This window comes from Acinonyx jubatus, chromosome X, assembly GCF_027475565.1.
Source record: "Acinonyx jubatus isolate Ajub_Pintada_27869175 chromosome X, VMU_Ajub_asm_v1.0, whole genome shotgun sequence".
Taxonomy (NCBI): Eukaryota; Metazoa; Chordata; class Mammalia; order Carnivora; family Felidae; genus Acinonyx; species Acinonyx jubatus.
Window position 1 is genome coordinate 41,831,653 of NC_069389.1, and position 18,149 is coordinate 41,849,801.

Below are 18,149 nucleotides of genomic sequence, written 5' to 3' on the forward strand. Positions count from 1 at the left end.
GGGTGCACAACTCTGAATACACTAAAAGCTACTGAATTGTACACTTTAAATTGGTGAATTCTATGTTGTGTGAATTATCTCCATAAAGCCGTTAAAATTAAACAAACCCAAGGGCTGACAACAATGGCAGAGGAGAAGGAAGCCAAACATTGTATGAGACTTCGTAACACACCCCCATAAGCCAACGGGCCTTACCCAAAACTTTCAAAATGGGGAGGGGGAGTGGGGAGCAGGGAATTAAGAGATTACAACCAGCTTCTCAGAAATGAGTCCAACCTCCCTCCTCATTATTACCCATTTCAAGGCTGGAGAAACTGAGGCCCAGAAAAGGGAACCGCCTGAAGATACAGAACTCAAACCCAGAAAGCCCAGGCAGGGACCACTTCCTGCTATAAGATTCTGTCTCCCTGCCAAAGGAATCCACCGGTTCCTGGATGCCAAAGGGTCTTTGCTAACAAAGCTCGATTGTTAACAAAGCCTCCCAGGGAGAACCTAGATTGTCCTGGGGAAACTGCAAGAGAAGAAATCAGCCAAGCTCCGAGGTGGACAGGCACTCCTACACTCAATAACCCCAGGCATGGGTGGACTCTTGGGGGTGGGGGGAAGGAAGCTGAGAGTTTGCCTGAAGCCATAAAACAGCCAAGTAGGAGACCCTAGGGTTTGAACTCAGGCCTGCCCAACTCCAAAGCCCCCAATTTTTCCACACACAAACTTACCTCTACACCATCCAATAGGCCCCTTGACGGGCAACCCCCAAGCCTATTCACCATAACACAGCTGGACATAAAACATCACTGCCTGCCAACCCCAAACCTCACACTGAACAGACACTTGTCCTGCCCACCAAGCTTGGGCAAGGGAAAGAGGAAGAGGAACCCAGTTTTTCCTCAAAAGACACTCACCATTCTCTGTCACCTCTAGGTCCCGAGGGCTTCGGTATGAGTTCCCTAAAATCCCAAAGCTAAACGACCCTTCACCAGCTCCTTACCTGACCCATGAAGAAACTGAGACCCAGAGAACACAGACCTAACTATTCTGGTTCATCCAGCAAAGCTCCAGCAGAGTCAGAGTAGGAACCCAGGTACTCTGGCTACAGTGCCAGGTCCAGTACCTCTGACCACCTCCGCATTGCACACCCCATTCTTAAAATGCTCTGAGGGGTCCTCAAGCTCTTTTCACAGTGTAGACTCGGTAAGGCAGCCATGCCTGGAAAAGAAACCCCCAACATCACCCCCTCCCTAGCACCAGGACCCCAGGGTGCCAAAAGGGCTCCTAAAATCAGCGGAGGTAGTCACAGCATCCAAACAGACAGGAAGTCTGAGTAGTCGGAAGAAGGATCCACCATCTGGGTTTCCTCTCGCCATCTTCTCTCTTTTCCACGGGATCTAATGGGCCTCAAAAGCTATAAATGCCCCCAGGTGATAGTTCAGGACAAAGACTGGAACCGCAGGAAGAATCTCCACTCTTCTCATCCCCAGAAAGCCCCAAGTTGGACCAGGTGAGGCAGGGAGAAGCATCTTATTCTCCTTTTGTCCCAAGAAGTGTGAAGACAGGAAAAGCCTTCCCCCTGTCATTTGGAAGGCATCATGCAACCACAGAGTTTTACTTCCACACATATTCTTATGGGAACAAGTATGGGGGAGGGACTCCCAGCCTAGAAGATGCAAAGGGGGTGTAAGGAGATGTCTTTCTAGTCACCATGTCAGCACGCAACTTTCTTCCTTTATGTCCCTGGGACCAGGGATGCAGCATTCTCTAGTTCTGTGGAGGAAAGGCAGCCTACTACAATCAGGGAGAGAAACAATTCCTGGCCCTGACCCTGTAGACTCAGACAATTTATTCTACCTGTAGGAGTAAAGGGTAGAAAGGTATCAAGGACAGGGGGCTCAAGACAAGGCCCTGGCCCCTGTGAAGTGCAGAAAGATTTATCTGAATCAAGGGGAATAGGAATATGGGTAGAGAATTTCCCTGGAGTTGGAATGTCTCCAGGAAGAAAAAAGCTTGTTGAAAGCAATTCAGAAAGCTCAGGATATTTCCAATCCTGGAAATGAGAAGCAAACAGAGCTGGGTCAGGGAGAGACTCAGAGTTATCTCCTAGTTCTTGAGGGGAGGCCTCAGCCCCAAGTCCCCAGTACCTGGCAACCTTCTCATAGAAAGTAGGAAGATCTTCTTGGCCTGTGAGAGTTCAGGTAAGGGGTTCTTAGGACTATATAGCACCCAGGTCCTTCTGTTCAATGGCAGAGGCCTCAGCCCACACTGGAGAGGACCTCATGTCCCTCTCCCTGGTAAGAAAGGATTGCCTGGTTGTGGGGAGGGGGAGAGCGCCTCATACCCAAGGGGGACTCAGGTCTCTCCTTAAGATAAATGATCTCTTGTCCCTAGGAGAATCTTAGGCCCCTAGGAAGAGGCTCAGCCTCTTCCTCAGAATCCTGTCCTATCCATGTCCCCAAGGGGAGTAGAAAGTTCTTGGAATTTAGTTCATCAATGGCCTGAAGCCCAAGTCCCCAAAGCAAAAAAATCCCTCAAAGGCCCCTTTAACGGGTATACCTATGCTATCTAAAGTGAGGTGACAATTGGTACTTTCAGGACAGACTCAGGTCTCAGGTCCTAAGGTGGGTAAGGTGTCTTACGCACCTGAAAGAAAGTTTAAACTGTTAGAGGGAGACTCGGGACCCTATTTTCCAGGGACTCCCTATCCACGCCCCTAAGAAAAGGGTCTTGGGGCTCAATTCCGAGTCCTAAGGTAGGAGTCCTCCTGTTCCTGAAGAGATCCTTAAATTCCTTGAAGAGAGAAGCCCAGACCACATTTCTAGAGACACACCAGTCACTGGGGTATTCATGGGTCTCTTGTCCTTGAGGACAAGCTCAAGTGTCCTTGGCTCAATGAGTCTCAGGCCCTTCATCCATGGGAAGACCTCAGGTCCATCTCTAGGACTCCATGCTGCTCATGTCCCCTGAAGACTGGTATCAGGCTACAGTTCCCAAAGCAGGGATCTTACATCCCTTACAAACAGCTCAGGCCCTTGGAGCAGGGGGTGCTCAGATCCATGTTTCAGGGGGAGAAGGGGCGTTTTTGGACCCAAAGTATGTTTCAGTCTTTCATAATTAGGGTAGAAGAACCTCATATCCCTGTATTTGTGTGTGTGTGTGGGGGGGTGTCTCAGACCCCCAAGAATACTCAGACACCAATCCCTGAGGAGAAAGGTCTTCTGTGGATGGGGGGTAATCCATCTCCTGAAGAGGCTTCAGACCCAGTCTCTGTAAGCCCCAGTTCATAAGCAGGAGGATCTTAGGCTCAAGTACCCAAAACAGTGAGGCTTATTTTCTTGAAGAAAGGCTCAGGCTGGGGAGGTGGGGGAAGAGAAGAGCTGAAGGTCTATCACTTAAAAAAAGCTTAAGCTCCTAGAGAGAAATTCAGACTCTTATCCCCAAAGAGGTCTCAGACCACTGAAAGGAAGCACAGACTCTTGTCACCTGGAAAAGGGATCAATCTCATGTACCTTAGTAGTTTCTGGTCCATGAGTGTTAGTTTTGGCGCTTGTCCCCAAGGGGAAGGGAATCTTATCTCCATGAAAGTCGTTTTATTTCCCTGAAGAAAAGCTAGAAGATCCCCTTCTCTAAAGGGAATGTATCTGTGTGTGTCAGATACTTGATTCTAGGAGACGGAATCTTAGGCCCTTGAAAAAAAGGCTTAGAACCTTTAAGGAAGTCGCTGGAATCCATTGGAATGGTTCTGTGTTTTGTTCCCCCTGAAAAGTAAAGGGAGGGGTTGTCCTGTATGTACTGTCTCAAACTCCCGAAAATGGTTTAGATATCTTGGGGACACTCAAAAATGTATAAGGTTTCCATCCTATTTGTGTTCCCCTGAGGAGAAATCTCAGACCCTATTCCAAGAGGAAAGAAAATCTCAAGACACAGAACACAAACCAAGGTCCCCTGGAGTCATGAGACTCCCCTCTCAGGTGGCATTCCTACCTACTGGCCCTACACGAGGACGTCTCAGGGCCCAGAATAATGGCTATGGGTCCGAGAAGAGACCACGGACTCCATCGTTAAGTCCGCCATCTTATCTGGGGCTTCTAACCCTCAAGTCCTTGGTGGGGGGCAGGGAAGAGGGTGTCCTAGGCCCCTACCACCAGAGAAGAATGAATGCCAGGCCCCGGGAGAAGACGTAGGTCCCTTGGGGGGACCTCAAACAGCCTTCCTTGGGTCCCTATCCAGTCTGGGGATCCCACCCACCACATCCACTCACCTATCACCCCCAGCCATACCTGCTCAACGGTTGCGGGGTCCATAGCCTCGATGCGAGCTGCAGCCGCTTCGTATTCGTCCTCACTGTTGTAACCCGCGCCGACCTCCTCACGCTCCGGACTGCCCCCGCCAACCGCTCCGACCCCGGGGGCTTGACGTCGCCGCTTGCTGTGGCCCGGTCCGGAGCAGCAACCTCCCACGCCTACGGTTCCGCCCACGCCCACCACCACGCCCGCCGCGCCCACACCCGCCGCCGCTGAGCCCAGCGCGTCGCCGGGACCGCCGCCGGGACCGACAGGGCCCCCGCAAGGAGGAGGAGAGGCCTGCTGTGGTCGCGGACCCGCCACGGCGCCAGGCGGCACGGCCAGCGCCCAGCGGTGAAGCGCTCCCGGCGGCCCCGGTAGCGGGCCCTGAGGCGGTGGTGAGGCCCGGGAACGGGGCCCCACGACTCCCGAGTCACGGTCGCGGTCGCCACCGCCCACACCCGTGCCGCCGCCGCCCACGCCCACACCCCCGCCGCGACGCGGCGCCGGGGGCAGCGGCCCGGGCGGCGGCGGTTCGTTGGCGGGGTCGGCGTCGGGAGGCGGCGGCTTCTTTTTGGGGAGAATAGTCATGGCGGCACCGCCAAGTACCCCCCAGCAAACCCGGCGCGAGGCACGCTGGGATAGAACCCGGATGAGGGGGCTACTGTGGTGCGCGAAGCACGACGGGATCGGCGGGACCCGGATAAAGAGATTGAGGCACCGGTTCGAGAACCGTCGGTGGTGCGCAGGTCACGGGGCAGGAGAACCCGGATGTGAAGTCCTAGATGATGGCACCGCGGCGAGTTTGTCGTAGCCTTTTCTCCAAGTTCAACAAGTTTACTGCTATGCTCGCTCGTTCCGGCCTGCCGCTTCAAAGGAAACAGAACCAAAACAAGCACCTCTTCGCCCCGCCCCCTCGCAGGTTCTTGAACTACCGGGTGGGGCCCCGGGGCGCTGCGCACGCGCGCCAGGGCACAGTCCCGCCTCTCGTTCGGAAGTACGTGGGCAAAATCTTCGCCGCCGCCAAAACAATTGCAGACACCAACCAATCGAGGCAGTTGCGTGGGTCTACGATGATGCCCACGGGCCAATCAGAAGCTAGCGATCGCCCTCCCGTGCCCTCCGTCTCAGATTTCAGTCAAAGTCTGCACTCTCGTTCCTTGCCTTTCTTCTCTCGACCGTCCAGTCGCGCTCTTCTCTCCCTGAGGCTCTGACTCACAGGCGGGGGTACTATGACAGCACAGTGCGGCCGGCCCCAGGCGCGACAATTTGAAAACGACTCCCTGCCAGGCTTCCAACCTGGCCGCAGTCAGCCGGACTGACTGGAAAATATCAACACTCCCAGAGCATAGCAGTCCCCTGAAGCGTCAGTTCCGGTCCCACCCACCTGCAAATCCCTGTCCTGCCGAGAGGCGGGCTCCGCTTCACCCTGGCAACAGGCCGAGTTCTGCGGTAATTGGTTAAGAGAAGCCGTCACTAACGTCGGATTGGCCAACCCCGGGACAGACCTGCATCGTGGGGACCTTGGGTATTTGGGAGGCAAACACGCCCTCTTTGGCACCACTGCGCTCCCGCCCTCGAGTTGACCTCCCCGCCTCGGTGGCTAGTGCGCAAACGCGGCATAACCTTCCCACCGTACACCGCTCCCCCCCAAACTGAGTTTACCTGGATTGAGCAAAAGTTTAGGAACCAGCACTGTCCACCAGCCAGCGTCCCGCAATGGGGTTGGTAAAATTCCTGGTAAAGAGCGGCTGGAGATCTACAGGCTAATCGTAGCTCTGCTCCTCCTGTCTGAGTGATCCCTGACAAGTCATTTAACATCCACCCCATCCGCAATTCAAAAAATTATTTATTTTTTTAGTAGTCTCTGTACCCAAGGTGGAGCTCAAACTCACAACCCTCGAGATCGAGTCGCATGCTCTTCCCACTGAGCCAGCCAGGGCCCCCATCTGCAATTTCTACTTCTCTGTAACATGGCAATGATAATTCCAATTTAAGGATCAAAGATTAATGCTTGTAAAGGGCCTAGTGCTGTGCTTGGCACAGAGTTAAGTGCTCAATAAATTAGTCTGAATGGCAGTGCAACGAAAATGATCCCAGGCTTTGGAGTCAGGAAGACATCAGTTCCAGCCCTCCATGGACTGTTACCAACTGTATGACTTTGAACAAGTCATTGTCTCAAATTTGAGATTACCCATGCAAAACGGGAATGATAATGCCTGCCCAGACTACCTCAGGGAGCAGTTATGGGGTTCAGATAAGCTTATGAGCTGAGAAGTTGTTGCGAGAGGTGATGGCTTGCTGCCAGTCTCAGGAGTCAAGCTGTACAACATGTTGACTGAAAGAGAGATGATCAGAAATCTCTTCTGAGTGCCACCTAACCTTCTTCCTTCAGATGCCAACCTTGGTTCAGTTCTTCCTTCAGGAATAATATTCAGGAATACTCCTGAAGAAATGACTACAAAAAGAGTGTTGTGTTTTCTGCTCTGGAGACTTAATGGGAGAGGACTCACGTTTACTAGGCTTATTGTGTTCAGGGCACTGTGCCAAATGCCTGTGCATGTTATCACATTGAATCTTCTCCTGAACCTCTCACGTGACCTATATATCCCATTTCCTACTGGATATTTGTCTAGCACTACACACCTAAACATGAACTTAGGATAATCATTGTAGCTAATCTTCACCAAGTACTTACTATGTGCCTGGCACTGTGTGTGAACAACTTTGATGTTCCTTTTGACAGGGAATGGTGCCCCCATTCAGCCTTTGCCCAAGCCAGAACTTTTGAGTCAACCCTGCCTGCTCCCTTTTCCTCAACTCCCACATGCCTGTCAATCCCAAGTCTTGCCAACTCTACCTCTCAAATCTCTTGACTCTCCAACTGTTACCACCACTACGTGGTCCAAGCCACCATCACCTACCAATACTGCAAAAGCCTCCTCACCGCTCTTCCTCCCACCAGGACTGTTTCTTTAGAATCCACTCTCCACAGCCAGAACCATCCTTCTGAAATGCAAACCTCATGACAACTTTCCTATTTAAAAACCTGCAGAGGTCTCCATTATCCTTAGGATGAAGTCCACAATCTGTATCATAACTTCAAAGGCTTTTTGTGAGCTGGAGTGATCTCTTGCTCTCATCACAACCTCACACTCTCCTCCCCAGCTGTACTGAACTCATTTAAGTTCCCCAAGGGCCTTGGGCTTGCTCTCTAACCTCTAGGTAATTGTACATGCTGTACAATGCCTGAAACGTTTTTATCCTTTTGCCTGGCCAACTCCACCTCATTCTTTGGGTGTTGGCCGGCTTAGGTCCTCCTGCCATCTGCATGCTTCTGCAATCCCATCGATTTTAGTCCTACAACACTACATTGTAATTGCTTAACTATCTGCCTTCCATGCTCACCTCGGGAGATCAGAGACGATGTCTTCTTTACCCATCTTTGTGTCACTAGGGCTAGCATGTGATATGCAGTTAATAAATATTTAGTGGGGGCACCTGGGTGGCTCAGTCCGTTAAGCATCCGACTTTGGCTCAGATCATGATCTCGCGGTTCCCGAGTTCGAGCCTCACGTTGGGCTCTGTGCTGACAGCTCAGAGCCTGGAGCCTGGTTTGGATTCTATGTCTCCCTCTCTCTCTGCCCTTCCCCCACTGGTACTCTGTCTGTCTCCCTCTCAAAAATAAATAAAACATGAAGAAAATTTTAAATATTTGGTGAATTACTGTATTATGTTATTATACATGTATTATATTTGGTAATTATTATTTCATAGATTAGCAACCTGAGGCAAGAGAAGTTTTAAGTTTTAAGGATTGGAACCCAGGTTAAACCAAATGCGAGGTCTGTCTTAGTGCTCCACAGAGCTCAGTCACACACTAGTCTAGTGTACCCAGTAGCCCAGAATGTAGGGGATGTCCACAAGGAAGGGAAACTTACCAAACTGAGAAATACTTTTTACTTCTTTTTCTTTTTCACTCTTGAGTTCTTTTTCCTTTTATTAAGTAGGCTCTAGGCCCAATGTGGGGCTCGAACCCACGACCCCAAGATAAAGAGACTCATGTTCTACTGGCTGAGCCAGCCAGGTGCTCCCAAGAGATGCTTTCAATTAGGGTTCAATTCAGAGCCGTTTGCTGTTGGGAAGTCTGGGTTTAAGTCTCCTCTAACCTAGCATGTGCTGCTCTGGGTCTCAGTTTCCCCATCTGTGAGTAAGAAAGCTGGAGCAGATGATGTCCTAGGGGCATGTCTCAAGACATCCTGGCCTGCCTTGCTGGATGTAGATTCAACTCTTCAAGCCACTGTCTTTAATTTCTCCTAGATCCCCATTTTCCACAACGTGTCACCAACCACTGACCTCCCATACCTGTGCCCACACCAGTCCTTCTAGTTGAAAGGAATTGAAACCAGAGTACTTTCAACCCCCTGCCCAACCCAGCCTCCGAACCCACAGAGCCAGGAGGTGCTCATCCTCGTCTCTCCTCTCAGGTTTTATTGACTGATGGAAACTACATCTTTGTCAGCCACCAGCTCCACAGGGACAGTGCTGGGGACAGGGAACCTGAGATGATGCCAGATTTCAGCCCAAGAGCAGACACAGAGTTCCGGAAGGTGACCCAAGAGGGAAAAGAGAGAGGAATATGTGAAAAGGCGTTGTGGGGGAGGAGGAGGAGGAAATCAAGAAGTTCCTCCTGCCTCCTACAACTCCCAGAGTTCAGGAACAACCCAGGCCTCAGCCCCTGACGCTTCTGGACTTCTGCCCAAGAACATGGAATCAGCCTATGATCTCCAAACACAGCCCAGCTCTCACTGGCTGCTAGGCTCTTATCTCAGCCAGTCCAGGCTCCAGCCCAACCCAGGAAGGAAACAAACCAGAGAAGAGAGGAGGAGTACTTAGAGGTGGCCCCTCTGATTAGGGCAGATGTAAACGCTGCAGCAAACTGGGCAGAGGCTTTGCATAATGTCACGGCAGCAACTGCTATTGCTAGAGATTGCTGGGGGCCCAGCGGAGGACGGGGTTGCAGGGACCCATTTCCAGCAGCCAGGAAAGGGGAATGGCATTTGTGCTATCTGTGTGTATTGGGAGAGGCAGCCTGACCCCTGAGCCAAGGCGAGGGCAGGGGGTGGCAGGTCACTGCTGAGGCCACAGCCCATGAAGCCTGTGGTTGCATTCCGAGCTTCAGAATCAGGGAGTTGTTGGGCTTGGTGGAGGGTGGGGACCTCCCCTAGAGGCCAGAACAGAGGTGAAGGTTCTCTTCTCTGAACCCCCAAACCTCCACAGCCCAGCCAGAGAGAAGAGGGGGTCTCACCTCTTCTCGTCAGGCCAGAGCTCAGAAGTCAGGTGGGAGCCTGGGACACAAGAAGAGGAGCATGCAGGAGGCCAGCTAGGAGACAGAGGCCAGTCCCAGTGTGCTGGGGCAAGGAGGCCGGGGGCCTGAGGAAGCCCAGCACCTCAGTGCCCACTGGAACAGCTGTCTGGGGTGGGGAAAGTTGCCCCCTTCCCTGGCCACTTCCCCACCAGATGAGCCATTCCATGAAACTCCATTGCATAGTTCTCAGTGGGGGGCAGAAGGGGTCCCCAGGCATGCCCCTCCCCACCTCCCCAAAATATGGCTTTGGAAAGGAGTCCCCAAGAATCGAGAGGGCCCTCTGGATGGGCGGGCCCACTGCTCACAGGGAAGAGATCTTGACAGTCTCCGGGAGGAGGCAAGGGGTACCCAGGCTGGAGTTCCTGAGGGTGCTGCTGGCCCCACCGCCATCACCAGGGGAGGAAGGCTGGCTCTCATCTGGGGTGTTGGCAGGAGGGGTAGGGATACTGATAATGGCAGCCACGAAGTCCCGGCTGTCGCAGTTCAGGTCAAGGCAGTCATGGGGCTTGGCATTGAGGCTTGAGCGGCTGTGGATAAGGGTGGGGAGACAGAAGGCTCTTAAAAGGTCATCTTAATACTTGCCACAGTGATCATGACATTTAATGAGCACTGACTGAAAAGCTAGCACTGTGCTAAATGCTTCGTCTGCATCCTCAATTATGGTGGTGCCCAGTGAGGGCTCTGGGGTCAGATGGTCCTGGGTTCAAATCCTGGTCTCATTTTAGCATCTCTAAACCTCTCTTCTCTTTCTTTCATGTGTAGTACGGGAATAACAGCATTTTCTACCTCATAAGGTCATTGTGGAGATTACATGAGATGGTAAGTGATACAAAGTGCTCAGAGCAGTGCCCGGAACAGAATGAGCACACATTCAAAAATGTTCTCCGTTTCAGTTACTCCTTATGATGCCAAAATTCTCACAACAATCCATAGTCAGATCTACACAACCCTGTCCCTGTTCCTTTCCGGTTTTACTTCCTACCACTCTCCCCCTCACTCACTCCACTCCACTCACAGTAGCTTCCTGGCTACATCTCTAACATGCAGACCCTTTTCAGCCTCAGGGCCTTTGCACAGGCTATTTGCTCTGTCTAGACAGCTCTTCCTCTAGACATCCACATGGCTCCCTCCCTCACCTCCTTCAGGTGTTACCTCAGCAAAGCCTTCCTTGACCACACTATTTAAACTGCATCACACCCTCTTCTGTGTTCTCTGTCCCCAATCCCCGATTTATTTTTCTTCTTGGCACTTAACATACTATATCATCTCTGTGTTTCTTTGTTTATTAATTGTCTCATCCCGCTAAAATATAAATTCCAGAAGGTCAAGGATTTCCATCTGTTCTCTTCACTGCCTAAAGTGGACTCAACTCCTAAACTCCTGAAGTGAACTCCAAAGTTCCTAAAATTATGCCTGGCATGTAATAGGTGCTCAATAAATGTTTGTTGAAAGAACCAATGAAGAACAAGTTCCAGACAAGATAATCCCAAGCTCCCAGCATACAGGAGTTTGGGTTCGAACTTGGCTTGCTAGGCCCCAAGTCATGAAACCTCAGAGGCCCTGGTGCAAGGTCTGAGCTTCCCCAGGGGTAGCCAACAGGTGGGGGCGTTTACCTCTGAGGGGCAGGACTCCTCCGCAGCCCTGCCAGTGTGTCCAGCTCCTGCATGCTGCCACGACTGACCGAGGCAGTGGAGTTGGCAAGGCGAATGGCACGGCGCTTGGCCCTGCGGGGGCAGCAGGAGGACAGCAGGCTGCCAGGTCCCGCAGGCTGGGAGGACACAGAGGTGCTGCGGCTGGTGCGGCCCCCCAGTGAGTCGGCACCCACGGCCTCGCTGAAGGTCAGCTCATCTGTGAACTCGTGGCACTGTGGGCAGAAGGAAGGCACAGTCACAAGGCACCACACAGGAACTGACCCCACCCCTAGGCCTCTGCTTAGGCCATTCCTTTCTTTCCAGAAGTCACTCTTGATTCCCTTCCCTTGCCCATCCTTCAAGGCTCAGCTGTACCGGGCCCTCTTCCAGGAAGCCCTGTGTGATTTCCACAATTAGTAGTGAGCCTCCCATCCCAGGGTGGGAACTGGCTTGCCCACAGAGGAAATCCCCTCATTCCACCATGCCACCTCTCATTAGGTCTCACCGTTGTCTTCTCCAGACAGTGCAGGAGGTGGTGATGTTGTTGCTCAAAAGCAGAACGGTTCCTGATACACAGCGCCTGTTCGTCCACACTGCTACTGTCCTGGAGTGGACGGAGCAGGGGGATGAGGTCAGGACCCTCTCCTCCTCCCATCACTGCTCACCCCCCAACCCCAATTCAGGCCCCTCCCCACCTCAAGGCCCCCGTTCTGCTTGTACTGCAGGAAGGCATTGGTGGTACCACTCTTTGCCAACCGGATCCTTGCCAAGCGCACCTTCTACAGAGAGAGGAGGAGATAGAGGGTCAGGTGGGTAAACACAAGAGTAGACTGGCTTTGGGTATGGGGAACAGGAGGTACTCAGATGGAAGGGGCAGTTACCTGCTGTGCTCGGCGCTTGTCAGCACGCTGGTTCTGGTGGTAGATGCGGCTAAAGTTGGACACGATGACTGGCACAGGCAGTGCAATGACCAGGACACCACTGAGGGAGCAGATGGATCCGAAAATCTTGCCAGCAATGGTGCTGGGCACCATGTCTCCATAGCTGGGGCCGGGGGAGGTAAGCCAAGGTCAAGAAAAGTGTTCAAGCACCCCTCAGTCTCCCCCTCCGTTCCATCCAGCCTGACGCACTTTGCAACCCTGGCCAGGCACTGAAACTCTCTGAGCCTCAGTTTCTCACTCTGCAAAATGTGGGGAAAGACCTCTGTGGCCACCAGTGGGGGGTGGGGGTCAAATGAGAAACTGGCCCTCAGGCCCCTACCATCTGCTGCCCCCATCTGAGCTGCACACCGAACATCTGAGTCAGCTGGAAATCTATTAATACCAAGCAGAGGGGAGAAGGAGGAAGTGACAGGCAGTAAATATAGTTTCCTGGGGAGAGAGTCCCAGCACCACTAGCCAGCTGAGGGGCTCTGAGTCCCGGGAGAAGTGCTCTGTTGTATTTGCTTACATCTGTCTTACCTTCTGTAGGTAGGACCCCTTCTTATCTTCCAGAAAAAAAGTCTTGAAACTGTCCTCATATGAAAAAATAGGGGCGGGGGGAGCCTTGAAACTCCGTCCTCCTTGTCTCCATGCCACCTCCTCTCCCGTGGAGCTGGAGCAGTGCCAGTCTAACCAACTTGTTTCACAGGGTGGGGGTGGGGGGACCAAAGCCCAGGGAGGTTCTGTAACTGACTGGCTCAAGATCACACAGCACACTTTTGTTCTGATCACGGGACCAATTAGATCCCCTCCCCTCTGCAGTCCCAGCCTCTAGGCCTTAGCTCAGTCCATGTCCCTCTTCCCCCCAAGGATGGCTGTTGCTTATTTCTTTGTTTTGACTCATTTAAAAGTCTCTCCAACTTGGCCATTTCTGGTCTGTGATGTGTCATCTCAGACTGTGTCCTCAACTATGAGATGCAGGCAGCTGTCCACCCTCCCGGGGTTGTTGTGAGGACTCAGTAGGGTAAAAGGCACCCAAATACCCAGTTCCAACCCGCTCTCAGGACTCAGCATTTGTTTGTCGATCCAATTGTGAACCTCCAACCAGAATTACTTTCTACTCCATACAAACCTCAAATCAATTTTTCTGTGCCTCTGTTAAAGCACTGATCAAGCCCAATCCATCCATTCAATAGATATTGAGCAGCAACTGTATACCTAATCCCAGTGATGGAAATTTAGAGGAACATGGTACCTGCCCTAGACAATGTCTTTAAGAAGAACACGAGTTTGGTGATTCCGTGTGATACTTTTATCCCAACTGTTTCCTCTCAGGGATTGGCACTTAAAAAATAATGTCGAAAATACATTGTCCTGGAGAGCATCAAAGAATCACAAAGCCACAGGGGTAGTACCCCCATACAGCAGATGATTCTAGAAGTTTGGGAGACATGGGTCCTCAAGATGGGAAAAGGGGGTGATAGAAAGCCAGTACCTATGTATCCTACACCAGAAACTTTCAGAGAACTTTCACAACTGTGATGTCACTGAATCCCCTCTAGATGAAGGGATAATCATGTCTCATTTGACACAGGAGATAACAGGCCCAGAGAAAACAAGGTCAACAGAAAAAGTGCTGCTAAAACAATCCTTGAACCCAAGTCTCCTGACCTGGAAAGTGAAGGCATTGTCAGAGCTGTGAGGGATTTGGAGATTAGTCCAGCTCCCTTCGTTTTGACAGATGAGCAAACTGAAGTGCACATTAAGAAAAAGAAATCATTTATCTAATCTTCCCAATCTTTTTTTTTTTTTTGAGAGAGAGAGAGAGTTTATGTGCATGAGCACACAAGTGGGGGAGGGGCAGAAAGGGAGAGAGAGAATCCCTGTGAGGAGCTCCATGTGGGGCTCAAACCCATGAACCATGGGATCATGACCTGAGCTGAAGTCGGACGCTTAACCGACTGAGCCACCCAGGCAGCCCTCTAACCCTAACCTTCAGAAAGGGTGAGTGTAATTGATCGGGCAGCTCCCAACACAGGGTCTGCACTCACCCAAGCGTAGTCATGGTGACAATGGTATACCAGAAGGCCGCAGGGATGCTAGTAAAGTTGGTCTTGTTTGTGCCCTTCTCGGCATAAAACATGACAGTGGCGAAGATGATGATGGCCATGGTAAGGGAAAAGAGGAGAAAGCCCAGCTCAGAGGCACAGCTCTTGAGTGTGTAGCCCAGAATCCTCAAGCCCTGTGAGTGCCTGGAGAACTTGAAGATGCGGAATACCCGGAACACACGCAGGGTGACAAAGGCGCCTGAGACATCCTCGTTCTTGGGCACGAAAAGCCCAATGTAGTAGGGCAAGATGGCCACAACGTCGATAAGGCTCATTACGCTCCGCAGGAAGCGGCAACGGCTGGGGGCGGCAAATAGCCGCAGGAGGTATTCACCCGTGAATATGAGCACACAGGCCGTGTCCATACAGAAAAAGGCCAGTGGGAAGCGGTCGCCACAGGGCTGCTCCCTCGGGGGCCGCCGCGCGGGGCCGCGGCACGGGATGGTCTCGACCACATTGGCGATGACCGACACGGCAATGAAAAAGCCGGTCACATAGTAGAAAACGAGGGCCGCCGTGCTCGTGTGGGGGTTCTCGAAGGCCCGCCAGAGCCGCTGCCGCAAGGAGCTGCCGGCAGGCAGGGCTGGGCCATCCCCGGCCTGCTCAGCTTCCTCGTCCTCCGCCAGGCGCTCGGCGTTCTCCTTCTTGCGGTCCCGGTACTCTTCGAGGCAGCAGTCGCCCACGAGCTCAGGCACCAGACCATAGAAAGCCAGCTCTTCGTCAAAGGCCTGGATGCACTCCTGCCGCGGGCAGTGCAGCCGACCCGTGCGGTAGAAGTTCAGAACATGCCGGAACATGTCGGGGTCGCGATCGAAGAAGTACTCGCCAGAATCAGCATCATAGAAGAATTCCTTTTCTGAACTGCCCAGGAGGGTGTCAGGGTAACGGTCCAGAGTGTTCTTCCAGGTCTCAAAGCGCCGTCCGCTCACGTTCACCACCAGAACCTCATCCCCTCGAGATGCCTTCACCCCGGGCGCAGGGGGCAGGGGCTGCTGGGCCAGGGGCAGCCAGCCCACCGCGGCCGCCCTCGCAAACGGCAGCCACGTGGCCACGCCTGCCGCCATCCTGCCGCGCCCCAGGCCCACGGAGACTGGGGGGGGGGGTGGCCTTTAGGAGAGTGTGGCTGTCTCCAGGATGGTGGGAACTTGGGGAGGCCCTGGGCCACTCGCACAAGCAAACTGGGGGTGTCTACAGAGGCCAAGAGGAACCAGGAGGAGGAACTAGAGAGATGGGCAGGGGCTTGGGGAGCATTTAGAGGGTCTGGGAAGGACCTGGGGGATGTCTTGAGGGAACTACGGAGAAGGGGCTAGGGGGACATGGAGAGTAGCAGAAAAGGGGAGCCTAGAGGGACCAACGAGGATCTCAGGGAGTGTTTAGAAACGCTGAGATGGTTCTAGAGGGGTCAGCAGGTGCCTGTGAGATGTCTGGGGTGTCTAGGAGGGGCAAGAAACGCTGGGGACCTGTCCACACTCTCAAGAGTTCTGAGGGAAAATGGGGCTGGGACCCCTTAGTGGGCTTGGAGAGGGGATTGGTGCATCCAGAAGGCTAGAAATGGGACCAGAGGTGTTTGAAAGAGGCCAAGAGTGGCTGGAGCGGGGTTCTGGAGGGACTGAGAAAAGTGAGGTGGGTTGTCCACACCCTCAAGACTTCTGGGGAAAAGATTAGGGGATTGGAGCTCCCTCGTGGATCTAGGAAAGGGGTTGGTGAATGTAAGAGGTGGCTATAGAACCAGGAGGTTGTAAAGAGGCTGAGAGGTGTCTTGGGAGTGCCTAGAGCTGCCAAGAATAGCCTGGGGGGGGGGTGTCTATACTCTACAGGAGTTCTGGGGAAGGAAGGCGAGGTGGGGCCCCCTAGAGGGGCTAGGGAAGGCAATGGGGTATCTAAAGGGGTAGATATGGGGCTAGGTTATCTTTCAGAGACTGAGAGGTGTCTGGGAGAGAGGGGTATGGGGGGTGCTGAGAAAGTCTGGTCTACCCTCTCCAGAGTTCCAGAGGGAGGAAAGGGGCCCGAGGAAGCCCCCTGGTGCTCAGTTGGAAGTTGGGAACAGCCCCAGCGCACCCAGATGTTAAAAGACTAAGAGGAGAGGGGTCCCCCCAAAATGGGTTGGAGAGTGGGATGAGGTGTTGAAAGGGTGTTGGGTGTGTCTCTAGGGAGGGGGGCTGGTGGGCCTTGCAGGAGGTGGATGGGGGAGGCCGGGATAAAGCTGTGTCCCACCGTTGGGGGCTGGTCTGGGGAAACCACACCCCGATGGGCTGTCGGTGTGTGCCGGACAGCGGCAGTAGCAGCAGCGGCAGCAGGAGGAGGAAGAGGAGAAGCAGCCACAGCCAGGCCTAGGAGAGGAGAAGGCAGCACAGGCAGGGGGAGGGGGCTGGGTCCCTGGAAGGACAAGGTCCAGCAGAACCCCTGGGGACTATCCCAGGATGGGTTAGGGTGTGGGGGCTGGACCAGGGAAGGACAAGGACAGCGCTGTTGGTGGCCCCCTCCCCCTCCCCAAAGGGCCGTCCTCACCTGTGTCCCCGCTGCAGCAGCGGCAACAGCGGTGGGGCTGGGGGTACCAAACACCGGAGCTCCTACCCCCCTCTGCAGAGCTGCCCGAGTTCTCCTCCTCCTCTGGCTCTCTCTCCCCGCCCCTCTGAGCTTGCCGGGAGATGGAGAGGGAGACAGGGAGGGGCCTCGTGGCTCCCAGAGCCCCCTCCCCTAGGACAGCCTGAGAGGGACCCTGGGGAGACTCCGCCTCCTACAAAGCTGGTTGGGCCTCAGTCGCGTCATCTGGAAAATGGGGGTGGCAGGGAGCTTTGCCAGTTCTCCCCACCTCCTTCCTGGACTCCCCCCTCTTCCTGCCCAGCTCCTACCCCCTCTGCCCCCAGGGGCCCCCACCCCCACCCGTCTGAATCAGCAGCACTTAGCAGATCCGATCGATGGGGAGGCGTCTGTTAATGGCCCCAGAGCGGAGTGCCATGGGGAATGATGCAGCGCTGTGTCCCCTCCCTGCCCCCATGCTGTAGAAGGGCTGGAGAAGGGGGTGGATGGAGGGACCGGTGGGGGGCATTTCTCTAGATGGCAAGGCCCCCAAAGCTGCTCCCTGGGGGGGGGGGTTGCGTGGGTTAGAGCCCAGCTCTGACCAAAGCTGTTGCTGTGGGATTGGAGCACCATCCTGTTTTCAGATGTGAAGTGGGGGGTAAGGGGAGTGCAGATGGGACAAGCCAGGTCCCACCCCCATACCAGCTTCTCTCTCAGGCGGGCCCCATGCTGAGGGGCAGTCTCCCTCATCCGTCCATGTCCAGAAGCCTTCTGAATTCATGCCTTCTCCCCAGAGGACTCTGCTCCTGGATGGCATAGAGCACTGGGTACCAAGCGTACCAGGCATGGATGGGTTCAAACTCCAGCTTTGCTACTGACTTATGCCCTTGAGCAAGTGACTTGCAATGTATCTTCAGTTGTCAGATGTCACGTTACCTATATAGTGTCGTTGGGCACATTAGGAGTGACGTGAAAGGGGATGGCACAGGGCAGGGCACACAGGGGAGGCCTCCGTTTTAGTAATTAAAGGTGTGGTGGGAGCACCTGGCTGGCTCAGTCAGTAGAGCATCTGACTCTTGGTTTTGGCTCAGGTCATAATCTCAGGGTTTGTGGGATCGAGCCCTGACAGGGCTCCACACTGGTGGTGCAGAGCCTGCTTGGGATTCTCTCGCTCCCTCTCTGCCCCTCCCCCGCTCAGGCACTTGTGTGTGCTCTCTCTAAATATAAATAAACATTAAAAAAAATAAAGGTGTGGTGCAGGGGGGCAATAAATCCAGGCCAATTTTCCACTTTTCAATCAATCTAACCCATGCACATAATCCTCAGTT

The 18,149-nt window shown here is 53.6% G+C and overlaps 2 protein-coding genes across 14 annotated transcripts in view; both read right to left on the minus strand.

Annotated features, from left to right (window-relative positions):
- The window catches only part of OTUD5 (OTU deubiquitinase 5), a 28,003-nt gene extending 22,360 nt beyond the window's left edge, over nucleotides 1-5,643 (minus strand). For 2 of the 10 annotated variants that reach the window (XM_053202289.1, XM_053202287.1), the window contains exons 1-2: nucleotides 4,272-5,640; nucleotides 3,699-3,749 (exon numbers count right to left, since the gene is read on the minus strand). In XM_053202289.1, the coding sequence (XP_053058264.1) occupies nucleotides 3,699-3,749; nucleotides 4,272-4,865 (645 nt within the window). In that variant the 5' untranslated portion in view covers nucleotides 4,866-5,640. Of the gene's footprint in view, nucleotides 1-3,698; nucleotides 3,750-4,271 lie in introns of all 10 variants that reach the window. The other 8 variants (XM_053202292.1, XM_053202288.1, XM_053202290.1 and 5 more) reach the window with 8 other exon arrangements.
- Nucleotides 5,644-8,747: 3,104 nt separating this feature from the next.
- On the minus strand, nucleotides 8,748-17,135 carry KCND1 (potassium voltage-gated channel subfamily D member 1). Of its 4 annotated transcripts, XM_027054083.2 has the most exons (8): nucleotides 14,245-17,135; nucleotides 12,155-12,317; nucleotides 11,969-12,052; nucleotides 11,779-11,877; nucleotides 11,256-11,506; nucleotides 9,948-10,169; nucleotides 9,583-9,622; nucleotides 8,748-8,834 (listed from the first exon to the last, which is right to left on the minus strand). In XM_027054083.2, the coding sequence occupies exons 1-7, from the start codon at nucleotides 15,363-15,365 to the stop codon at nucleotides 9,604-9,606; spliced, it is 1,959 nt and encodes a 652-aa protein (XP_026909884.1). In that variant the 5' UTR covers nucleotides 15,366-17,135; the 3' UTR covers nucleotides 8,748-8,834; nucleotides 9,583-9,603. The 4 variants fall into 4 exon arrangements, 3 of the variants coding, with proteins under 3 accessions (XP_026909884.1, XP_026909881.1, XP_014942964.2); XR_003418342.2 differs by having other exon boundaries at nucleotides 9,583-10,169; nucleotides 14,245-17,133; XM_027054080.2 differs by having other exon boundaries at nucleotides 8,748-9,622.
- Nucleotides 17,136-18,149: the final 1,014 nt, after the last annotated feature.